Below are 12,227 nucleotides of genomic sequence, written 5' to 3' on the forward strand. Positions count from 1 at the left end.
GAGGAATGTGGACTAGTGGAGCAGTTTTTTGTCCCGCCTGGGAATTATGAAGACTATATTTGGGTTCCTCATAGATCCGTTATTAAGGAGGAAACTGGAGTGACAACAAAAATTTGTCCCGTATTTAACTGCTCCCTGAAACATTAAGACGTTTAATTAATGACGCTGCCTACATGGGCGTGAACTTATCTGCTAAATTATTGGATTTATTGCTGCGATTCAGGAAAAACGAATATGTCCTAGGTGATATAAGGAAGGCCTTTTTACAAATTCACCTTAAATTGGAAGAGGATAAAAACAGATTTTGTTTTTTCCTTAAAAAAGGTGACGAATTATGTACTTACAGGTACAAAACAATTATATTTGGGTTCAATGCTAGCCCCTTCATTCGGAACATCATTTGGAAATTCCATGCGGAAAAATATGCAAAGATGCAGCATCACATGCGATTTCCAACAATTTTTATGTGGATAATCTTGTTACTACCAGTTGACGGAGAGTCCCTCCTTGCTATTTATAACAATGTTCGTAGTAGATTGTTAGAGGCAGGCTTCGATTTGCGATCCTGCAATTCTACTTCCACTTTAGTGGACCCTGAGGTCAATACCAAACGGGGGATTCTTTTGCAAATATCAGGAGTGTACAACCCTTTATCTATGCTTATACCCATTGTCGTGGGATGAGCAAATACCGAAGAGCTCGATAAACTGTGGCAAACCCATGCCAAGGATCTAAATGACTTGGAAGTTTGTATTTCCCAAGCGTGTATTGTCAGAAAATCAGTCTGTCGAATTTATTTGTTTCTGTGGCGCGTCAAAAAACGCGTACGGATTCACCCTGTATGCGAAACAGGGGGCGAATTGTTCTCTGTTCACAAAGGCCAGAGTGACCCCAATTAAAGGGAAGTCACTTCCCACTTTGGAATTATTCGCTATGTTTTTAGCCCTCAAGGTAGCCCCTCAGATTTTGGGTGCTCTGGGGCCCCTTAACATTGATAAAGATGGGTTAATTAGAACCAGAGGTAGGATACAGAATTCTGATATTCTGACCTTCGAGGTCAAGTTTCCCCTTTTGTTGGGAAAAAAATCACTATTTAACAAAACTGGCGATTAAGGAAGCTCATCTTAACTGTTGCCACATGGGGGTTAATTCAACCCTCAGTAAGTTGAGGCTGTCTGGGGTTTGGATCCCTCAGGGGAGACAAGCCGTAAAAGCCTTCATGCATACTTGCACCGTATATAAAAAAAAAAAAAAAATGCTCTGCCTTGTAAGGCAGGTCATTCAAAAAATCAGTGTGGATTTCACTGGTCAATTTTCTATTAAAGTTGGAGGGGTAGAAGTTAAAATGTACATATTACTCTTTACATGCAGGAGTTTGTGTGCAATTCACTTGGAATTATTGCCGGATATGAGCACCCGCTCTTTTATGTTGGCTCTTGTTAGGTTTACCAATTTATTTGGTATCCCTATGCATGTATATGCTGATAATGCGAAATCTTTTGTTGCGTCCGGAATATTGTTAGCGAACATGCTCGAATCGGATGAGTTGAAGGAACAATTTAAATCCATACACATCGTCCATTGAACAATTCCCCTTTACTCTGCCTGGCAGGTGGGAGCCTAGGAGATACTAATTAAAACTGTCAAACAATGTTTGAGGAAACTTGGGCAGAAGAAAGTTAGATTATTTTGAATTTCTGACTTCACTTTCTGAGGTGCACAAGGCAATAAATGACAGACCTCTCACTTATATTGCTTCTGCCGACAAAAATTTTAGTATTTTAACTCCAAATTATTTTCTTCAAACAGGATATCAACCTCATTTGCTTATTAATAATTATGTTGAATTATGTCCTGACTCTCCAAATAGGACTGCCTTATTACATTCCCTCGAAATGAGGAATAATTTGTTGAAAAATTCAATCGTATAAGTCTATGCAAAAATCGGGAGCAATAGTGCCCCCACGTTACCTGTTGGAGAGATGGGAGTCTTAATAAGTACTCCCAACAAAACCAGACAATTTCGGAATCTTGGGAAAATAATCAAATTAATTACTGGAAGTGAAAATAATGTTCGTTCCGCGGTTGTTCTTAAGAATAGGTGCGAACAATTCATCTAGAGACCGTCGTGTCTCACATATGCCTAATTATAGGCGCCAACATTCCAGCCGAATCTACCATGTACATTTATGGATCCTTCCAAAGGAACAATGAACTAACATTCCAACAATAGAAATTCATACTAAAGGCTCCATGTTATGGGGGCAAATCGCCGATTTGCCAAATCGGGCCATCGTTTTGCAAAAGGACTTACCAGAACCGAAGAACTTTCATTGCTGTTACTTGTGAATAAATTTTGAGGTTAAAAGGTATGGCTTTTGTTTGTGGAATTCATTTGCTTCTGCAAGGAGGAATTTGAGTGTAGGAAAGCAATTTCTCACATCGTTTACACTACGCACGAGCATAAAAAAGGCTGTTAAATGTGAACTCGCGTACCAAACTGCCTTGTCACGGTGTATTGGCGAAAATTTTAGATTAGACGAAAAATAAGTAGTTTTCCAAATATGAAGCCATGTAATGCCGTTATCATAGCTGGCCATTTTTGTACGTGCAAGCGCAATTTCACAGCCTAGCCTTCGTTTACGCTACGCATGAGCATAAACAAAGGGTGTTAAACTGCCTTGTCAGTGTAGTACTGCGAAAAATTAAAATTAGACGAAAAACGAGTAGTTTTCCAAATATTAAACCATATAATTCGGTTATCACAGGTGGCCATTTTGTACGCGCAGGCGCGCGCCTAGGCCATGTGCACGCGCCTGCGTGTACAAAATAGCCACCCGTGATAAGCATAGAATTACATGCAAAAGAAATCAAACAAAAAAAACTTTTAACCAATAAACACAAAATGCACCCTCCCTCTCAGGTGGCCAGAAAGTGGGTGCTCATTTGAAGTTAAATTTACATGGAGAAGTGATCACCCAATTTTCGAAAAAGTAATTTCTTCAGATCATGAAAAATTTTTTTTTTTGCAACGGAAATGGTTTTTTTACACCCCGAAATCTACAAAAAAATATTATATACGGACGTGAGACGGGCCTTAAAGTAAAATAATACCAAAAATAGCTTTCATAATGAAAAGAAATTACTTTTTCATGTAAATTTAACTTAAATGAGCACCAACTTTCTGGACCCCCGAGTGCTTATTGGCTAAAAGGTTTTTCGACATTTTTTGTTTTTATTTTTCAATAGACACGAGGAAATTAAAAAATCACATTCATATAGAAAAATTTTTTTTGTAGTTTTCAGTGTGGTGTGCTTTTAAAAGAATATAGTAACCGTTTCCGTCGCAAATTTACCGTTTGTACGGTACCAATCCTTAACTCAGGGACTATTTTCCATTTTACAGCCTAGCCTTCGTTTACGCTACGCGCGGGTATAAAAAGGGCTGTTAAATGTGCACTCGCGAACCAAACTGCCTTGTCACAGTGTAGTATTGGCGAAAAATTAAAATTAGACGAAAAATAAGTTTTTCAAATGTTAAACCATGTAATTCTGTTATCACGGGTGGCCATTTTGTACGCGCAAGTATGGTCGACGATATGTGCGCGTGCAAAATGGCCATCAGTGATAACATAGAATGGTTTAACATTTGGAAAACTACTTTTTTTTTTTTTTTTTTTTGAAATTTAATTTTTCGCCAATACTACACTGACAAAGCAGTTTGGTACACGAGTGCACATTTAACAGCCTTTGTTCATGCCCGCGCGTAGCGTAAACGAAATATAATAAATAAATGTTATCAAAGGCAAGATAAGTTACTTTTCTACCTAAGTGGATATATTTTTTACGTTTTTATTCAATGTAACATATTTATTCAGCTCGAAAAACATGCAGTGTTTACCGATGTATTGGAAAATTCAAAATGGCGGCCGGCCGACAGTCTTTAACACGGTAAGTTCGGGAAAAGGTGTTATAAATAATAAACTAGACAAAATACTATTAAAAAAAAAAAAAACACCGAATGTCAACCTATGTTACGGTAATATATATTGAGCGAATTTCTAACAGTATTTTGTCTAGTTTATTATTTATAACACCTTTTCCCGAACTTACCGTGTTTAAGAGAGTAAACGGAAGCTGCAAAATGGTGGAAAGTAATTCGTGGGTTCAGGGGTAAATACCGTGCAAATGGTAAATTTGCCCCAAGTTTGACTATCAGATTCGTTGTCAGCGACCTCAATTACCTATAAAAAAAAAACAAATTAAGAGTGGTCGGTGTTCTGTAGTAGCGTATCTGGATATTTACCAACTCGCTCAATATATGTTACCGTGACATTCGGCGGGTTTTTAATAGTATTTTGTATAGTTTTTTTTTTTATTTATAACACCTTTTCCCTAACTTACCGTGTTAAAGAGAGAATCAGACGCCATCTTGAATTTTCCAATACATCGGTAAACACTGTTTTTCGAGCTGAATAAATATGTTACATTGAATAAAAACACAAAAAATATATCCAGTTTGGTAGAAAAGTAACTTATCTTGCCTTTGATAACATTTATTTGTTATTTGACAACTTTTTCGAATCTATGTGTACAGTAATACAAACCCAGTAAATGTTATCAAAGGCAAGATAAGTTACTTTTCTACCTAACTGGATATGTTTTCGGTGTTTTTATTTAATTTAACATGTTTATTCAGCTCGAAAAACATACTGTGTTTACCGATATATTGGAAAATTCAAGATGGCACCGACTCTCTTTAACACGGTAAGTTTGGGAAAAGGTGCTATAAATATAAAACTAGACAAAATACTGTTGAAAACTTGCTCAATACATGTTACCGTGACATAGGTTGACATATATTCGGTGTTTTTTTTTTTTAATAGTATTTTGTCTAGTTTATTATTTATAACACCTTTTCCCAAACTTACCGTGTTAAAGAGAAAGTCGGGCGCCATTTTGAATCTTCCAATCGGTGAACACTGCATGTTTTTCGAACTGAATAAACATGTTACATTGAATATAAACACGAAAATATATCCAGTTGGATAGAAAAGTAACTTATCTTGCATTTGATAACATTTATTTATATATTCATTTTTTGACAACATGTGTACAGTAATACAAACCCAAAAATCATTTAAGTTAATCTGTTGGACTTTTCAAAGTTGTTTAAAATTATCTGTTCGGAAGAAAAAAAATTCATAAATGTTGCTTTCATTACCAAATTGTTTCATTAAACATTTTTGGGTTACCCACATTTTTTTTTACGCAAACTTTCCAATAAATGTTTTTCTAATTATATTTTGAATTTTTATGCAATAAAAGTTTTTGTTTTGTTTTCAAATGGCGCTCGCCCAGTTTAAACCATTTGTCATTTCATTTCCTGTTAAAAAAAAAAAAAAGTTTCATGAAAAACTTTCCCGTTCTCATTAATTAAATCGAAACATTTATTAATTAAACAATTACGGATATGTTCTTTTACTTTTCATAGTTCTTTCCGGAAATTTTTTTGTTGTTATTTCATGCTTCGGCCATATGTTCTCTCTAAATTTGGAGAGCAGGTGCGTGAAATAAAATGGCGTTTCCAATTTCGGCAATAAAGTGTAGCATAAATTAGCAAAACAAACACGTGCGTGAAGAAAAAAAAGTTGTGGATCAGTTATCCGTGAAGATAATGCACGAGAGGAGTAAATAAAACAGGGTAATCTCCAAAAATACCGTTAGGGCTTACAACATGGCCGCCAGAAGAGTCAACAAAAAACTGCGAATAAAATATATAAAACTCGTAATTTCTGTTTTTAAAGTGGGTTGTCAATTTTCTTTATGAAATATACTTCCAAAATAAACTATTACAGTCGTTTAAAACATAATAGAAGTATTATTTTTTAAAAACAATGTTTACAAAATGTCTACGAACGCGCGTAGACATTTTGTAAACATTGTTTTTAAAAAATAATACTTCTATTATGGGTACTGGTCGCGGTAAGAGTTCCCTGCCGAACACCCTCAAAAAACAATGATTTCTCCCGCGCAGCCGCAAAGGACATGTTTTAGTTGCCATAGTAACAACACTTTTTATCGACATTGTTTTACTGTTTATGAATATTGAAATAAGACATTACTACACATTTATTAATATCTCACTTTTATCGACTTTTTTTACTCTTTTTAAATGACAACGTTAATGTTTATGAATATTGAAAAAACATTACTACACATTTATTAATATCTTTTTTTTTTTTTTTTTTACTGTTTTACTGTTTGTGTCACTTTTATCGACTTTTTCTTTTATGAAACTTATCGGCGGTTCTTGAAATTTACTTACCACAAAATGATGATAGAATAATAAATTTACTTACGTTTAATCAATGTTATTTTCTTTTTTAAATAGCATTTTCTTTTTAAATGATGACGTTTTTACTGTTTATGAATATTAAAAGAAAAATAATTACTAAACATTTATTAATAAGAAAATGGGTGCTAGTGCACTTTGATCCGCGCTATATTTTAAATCGTATTTCTAAGCTTAAAGTTTAATGTTTTTTTTATTCCATTGTAAGGTTAAAGTAGAGAATAGGTACAAAACACCCTCCCCGTGTGAAGAATGACTTTTTAAAATATAGCGCGGATCATAAGTGCAAGAACCGCCGATAAGTTTCATAAAAGAAAAAGTCGATAAAAGTGACACTAACAGTAAAAAAAAAAAAAAAAAAAAAAAAAAAAAAGATATTAATAAATGTGTAGTAATGTCTTTTATTTCAATATTCAATATAAGAAAAGAAAAAGTCGATAAAATTGACACATAAACAGTAAAGAAAAAAAAAGATATTAATAAATGTGTAGTAATGTTTTATTTCAATATTCATAAACATTAACGTTGTCATTTAAAAAGAGTAAAAAAAAAGTTTTAAAAAGTCGATAAAAGTGATTAAAAGTGAGATATTATTAATAAATGTGTAGTAATGTCTTATTTCAATATTCATAAACAGTAAAACAATGTCGATAAAAAGTGTTGTGACTATGGCAACTAAAACATGTCCTTTGCGGCTGCGCGGGAGAAATCATTGTTTTTTGAGGGTGTTCGGCAGGGAACTCTTACCGCGACCAGTACCCTATTATGTTTTAAACGATTGGGTATTATTATACAAACACCGTGACAGCGAATTAGTAAAAACAGACGTAGTATTCTGTTATATATTTTATTCGCAGTTTTTTTGTTGACTCTTCTGGCGGCCATGTTGTAAGCCCTAACGCTATTTTTGGAAATTACCCCATCTTCATAGTGTCTTACCAAAATAAAAAAAGCCAAATTACTTACCGTAAAAAAAAAAAAAAAAAAAAAAAAAAAATCGATTTTCTGACATCAAAACAAATCAAAGCATCGAGGTAAAGGTATGTAAAGTACAGGACTCAGCCGGAAGGCAAAATGCTAAGCGCGCAAAAATATACACATGAAATAAGTACAAACTGCAAATAAACGGATGGAGACAAACATGCAGAAATGAAGACAAAAAGATAAAAATTATTTTTAAAATTTTATTTTATGTCGAGATGAAGGATGAAATATTTACAGATGATATTGCTTTTAAAGACGGGAATTAAAGTTCTTAATTCGTCTAAGTTTTAACGTGAAGTCAATGGAAAAAAAAATGCGAGTTCAATAAATGAAAAATATTTACAAGTCTTTTATATAAATAATTTTTTTTTTTTATGAAGTAATTTTATCGTTCTGTCCATTTTTTTTTTTTTTTTTTACTTTTTGGATTTTTTTGCTGCTCCTTTAGGCTTTTTTACTTTTGCAATTTTTTTGGCGGCGGGTTTTTTTGCTTTCTTTTGGGGTTTTGCCTTTTTAGCGGGTTTTGGTTTGGCGACTTTCGGTTTTTTCGCCTTAACTTTCTTCGGACTTTTCTTGGTGGTCGCCTTGACTTTCTTCGGAGATTTCGCTTTCTTTACAGTTTTCTTGGCGGGTTTCTTGGTTTTCTTTTCAGATTTCTTTTCTCCCAATCTGAAAGAACCTGAAGCTCCGGTTCCCTTGGATTGTTTCAACACACCACTCACAACAGCTCTCTTCAGGGCAAGTTTCAGTTGGGCACCGGCTACTTTGTCATCGTTAACTTTGTAGTTTTTAACGATGTATTTTGCGATTGCCTGGCGAGAAGATCCTTTCTTTTCTTTCAAAGAGGTGATTGCTGCCGTGATCATTTGTTGGTAAGATGGATGAGAAGCGGGTTTCTTTGGTTTTGAGGGCTTTTTCGCTTTTGCCACCTTAGCAGGGGCTGGAGCAGCTTCAGTATCAGCCATTATAGTGATGAGAGCTTAGAAATGCGGAGTAACACAACACGTGGAGCGTTTAGAAGTTTGAAGATAACTAAACTGTGCGCGCCCATCCTCTCAATTTATACACAATGCGCGGACGTAGTTGTAGACATACAACAAAACAGACACCCGTACAACAAAATGGCAGCTGTTCAACGTCATATGTGTTTCTTCTTCACACATTTATCACTCAATAAAGTGCTGCTAATTCTAAAAAACATTTACTTAACCATTTTACATCAATCCCGACACATTCGCCTACAATCTTTAAAAGCAATTATACTCCCATGTCTTTTCTTTGATTATTTATTTCAAATAATATGACGCCATTTCGATTCGTCGAAATCGGAGTGGCCTTCATTCAATCTTAAAAATAATTAAATGCATCAACTATTTTCGTATTTTTTCTTCATCAAATTAAATTATAATCGTATATCGACAATTTGGAGGAAAATCAGCTTCTGACATTTTCATATACGCCAGTTATACGCGGTCCGATTACAATAACAAACACAGTTTCTTTTTCAGCACCGCCATTTTTCTCGCTTACATGTTAGACGATAGAAAATATATTCTTAAAAGTTCTTTCTAAAAACGTCATCGATCATTCCAAACCAATTTACATATTTGTAGATCATTTATTTTCGTTGGAGATAAAATAATATTTAATTTTTATTTATCTTTTGAAAATTCTGTTTCTTTAATTCTATTACGGCCAACTGTTTACCGAAATCAGTTTGCCCATACAAAGAGACTTAAGGAATCATTCAACTTCATTCATATGAAATAAATACAAGTTCTTTAAAACACACACTTTTATTGAGAAAAGCATACGATTTTATTGTTATGCTTTTGTATTGAATAAATATAGTTTATTGAATATTCTAAACCTTAAAAGGCCGCCCATTAGTGTTACCGTTTAAAAAAACAAAAAAACACTTCGACCAGAGGAAAGAATGTGGAAAAAAAAGCTGTCAAGTTTAGTTTTCATTTATTTTTTCGACTCGTTTTGTTTATTTCTTTCAATTTTAATTTGGGAGATTTACAGCTTTTATTTGATCTTTTGAAACGTATAAAATGCGTCTTTAAGGCAAAAAATAAAATCGTTTTATTATTGTTGTTGTTGGAGACTAATACAACAAACAACTTTCATTTTTGGTTCAACCTAAATTATTCGATTAAAAAAAAAAAAATTTCGGAGAAAAGGACAAATGAAAATTGCCCCCGTCAAGAAGGATTTCCGGGTTTGTATTACTGTACACATAGATTCGAAAAAGTTGTCAAAAAAACAAACAAATATATAACATAAATATTATCAAAGGCAAGATAAGTTACTTTTCTACCAAACTGGATACATTTTTTTTTGTTTTTATTCAATGTAACATGTTTATTCAGCTCGAAAAACATGCCGTGTTTACCGATGTATTGGAAAATTCAAAATGGCGCCTGACACTCTCTTTAACATGGTAAGTTTGGGAAAAGGTGTTATAAATAATAAACTAGACAAAATACTATTAAAAAAACACCGAATATATGTCAACTTATGTCACGGTAACATATAAAGAGCGAATTTCTAACAGGATTTTGTCTAGTTTATTATTTATAACATCTTTTCCTGAACTTACTGTGTTAAAGAGAGTGTCGGGCGCCATTTTGAATTTTCCAATACATCGGTAAACACTGTATGCTTTTCGAGCTGAATAAACATGTTACATTGAATAAAAACACGAAAAATATATCTAGTTAGGTAGAAAAGTAACTTATCTTGCCTTTGATAACATTTATTTGTTATATATTTGTTTTTTGACAACTTTTTCGAATTTATGTGTACAGTAATACAAACCCGGATTTCCATTTTTGGTTTTGACGAACACAGCTCAGATAATACACTTTAATCTCTGCCATACGGAAGAACCGGTGTCCTCTGGATGAGACAAATAAAAGGGTTGTTTTACAATCCACAGTTACGAAAAAGTGTCAATATATACATACATTACAATAGAAAAATGCGAGCATGAAACTTAATATCGAAAAGTAAAAGATGATATATTCTAGTAAAAATATAACAAGTTAGAAAAGCATTTCATCCAAGGCATGAAAATTGTTAAAATGTTTTTATGATAGGCTTTAAAAATAAAGGTACAAGATTCAATTTGAAATTTATTTATCTTCAAAGTGCATTTTTATAAATTTTACAAAGTAAGTTATAAAAATTTAATTTAAATTGAATCAAAAAATTACCTTGGATTTATTTTATGTACATTAATTGCTGATGAAAGATAATGTTTTTAAATTGCAACAAAATGTACATTACATAAAATAAATCCAAGGTAATTTTTTGATTCAATTTAAATTAAATTTTTATACCTTACTTTGTAAAATTTATAAAAGTGCACTTTGAAGATAAATAAATTTCAAATTAAATCTTGTACCTTTATTTTTAAAGCCTACAGTAAAAACATTTTGTTTAACAATTTTCATGCCTAGGATGAAATGCTTTTCTAACTTGTATCTAATCTTTAAAATTATATTTTAAAACTCCTATTTCAGTTTGTATTTCTTGCAACCCCCACTTTGTATTATTACAGGTCTGAATATTCTCTGTTTCAGTTTGTATTTCTCCTCACACCACAACTCATTTGCAACCCCCTCTTTGTAATACAGGTCTGAATAATGAGAAAATCTGAATTTTTTTAAACAAAAACTTTAAAATAACTTTTTTAGATTAAATTTTTTAAAAACTTCTTTCAGAATAGAAAATCTTTAAAATTTAATAAGGAACATATTTCATATAGGTTTCATTAACAAATATTCAGTACATAACGAGAAAAATAATGAAAATTTCAAAAGGACTGTATAACTGGTTACGGTCAATAGTAGTCCTCGCCAGCGAAAGTCTTTATTTTATTATTTAAAACATTTTGTGTCCTGCTCTTTCGCACAAGGACTTTTAAATTTATAACTTAAAATATTGCAGCATAAAGAATTGATTATATAATGTCATAAATTGAATTTAAAAACATCTTAATGCTTAAATATTTCCTGCGGTTTTAAAATAAAACCGATTTTTCTAAATGCTCGTTCTAAAACATTATTTGTTAACTTTCCCAATTATATTAATAAAGTAATAAATTAAAATATTATTTACAAAATTAAATCCATTATAATGCATGTTCTCGTTCCCTCATCTTAGTCATTCACAACTGTATTTTTGGTCGCTCACACTCAGGATTGAACCTTCAGAAGAAAATCACCTTTACAACTGTATTATTTCTCAGTACTCTAACTACTGCATCATGGGTCCTTGCAGACAGTTTGACAAGATGTACCTGAAGAAGGTTGGAGGTTACATGGACCGAAACGTTGTGCAAATTGCATCAGAGATGAGAACAGTAGTTGGAAGAATCCAAATAATACAAAAAAAATGAAGGGACACACATGGGAACAAACATGTACTTGCTAAACCTGAACAATCAAGAAATACAATCAATATGTCTTTTTGTTTTACATACGTGGTCTGGTCTTCACTCTTTTTTCTTGTCGCCTCTCATGTGTGTGGCCATCCATCATCCTCTAATGTGTAGCGACCCGCTATGGCCGACCGGAATAAATGACAGGCACGAACATTTCCACAGTGATCACCGCTTTAAAACGCCTACACGTTATTAAAAACACATAGGAACATGACGTTGTGATGTGACCACATGCATACATAAAAACAAAGGAACTAGGTTTACACCCCACCACCACCATGCTGAAATACGGTGATCAGTGCCGAAGTAGGTAGCGGACATCATAAAGGCATTTACCTGCCAAAATTAAAGCAGTTTCTAAATTCTCAGCAGCAGCACGTGTTCAAGGAAGCTCTGTCTTCGTGAGACGTTAAAACACCTGTCATGTTTTTATAA

At 33.1% G+C, this 12,227-nt stretch overlaps 2 protein-coding genes across 2 annotated transcripts in view; one reads left to right on the forward strand and one right to left on the reverse strand.

Annotated features, from left to right (window-relative positions):
* The window catches only part of LOC145249518 (epoxide hydrolase 4-like), a 142,404-nt gene that overhangs the window by 82,186 nt on the left and 47,991 nt on the right, over positions 1-12,227 (forward strand). The window lies entirely within an intron of this gene.
* On the reverse strand, positions 7,526-8,870 carry LOC145249522 (histone H5-like). Its single transcript, XM_080111139.1, has one exon. It carries the CDS (start codon positions 8,302-8,304, stop codon positions 7,756-7,758), a length of 549 nt encoding a protein of 182 aa, XP_079967265.1. The 5' UTR covers positions 8,305-8,870; the 3' UTR covers positions 7,526-7,755.

Source organism: Euprymna scolopes, chromosome 28 (genome assembly GCF_053919585.1).
Source record: "Euprymna scolopes isolate OS-2025 chromosome 28, ASM5391958v1, whole genome shotgun sequence".
Lineage (NCBI taxonomy): Eukaryota > Metazoa > Mollusca > Cephalopoda > Sepiida > Sepiolidae > Euprymna > Euprymna scolopes.

Coding starts and splice junctions, on each gene's coding strand:
- LOC145249522 (XM_080111139.1), bottom strand. CDS start 8,304: ATGGCTGATACTGAAGCTGCTCCAGCCCCTGCTAAGGTGGCAAAAGCG.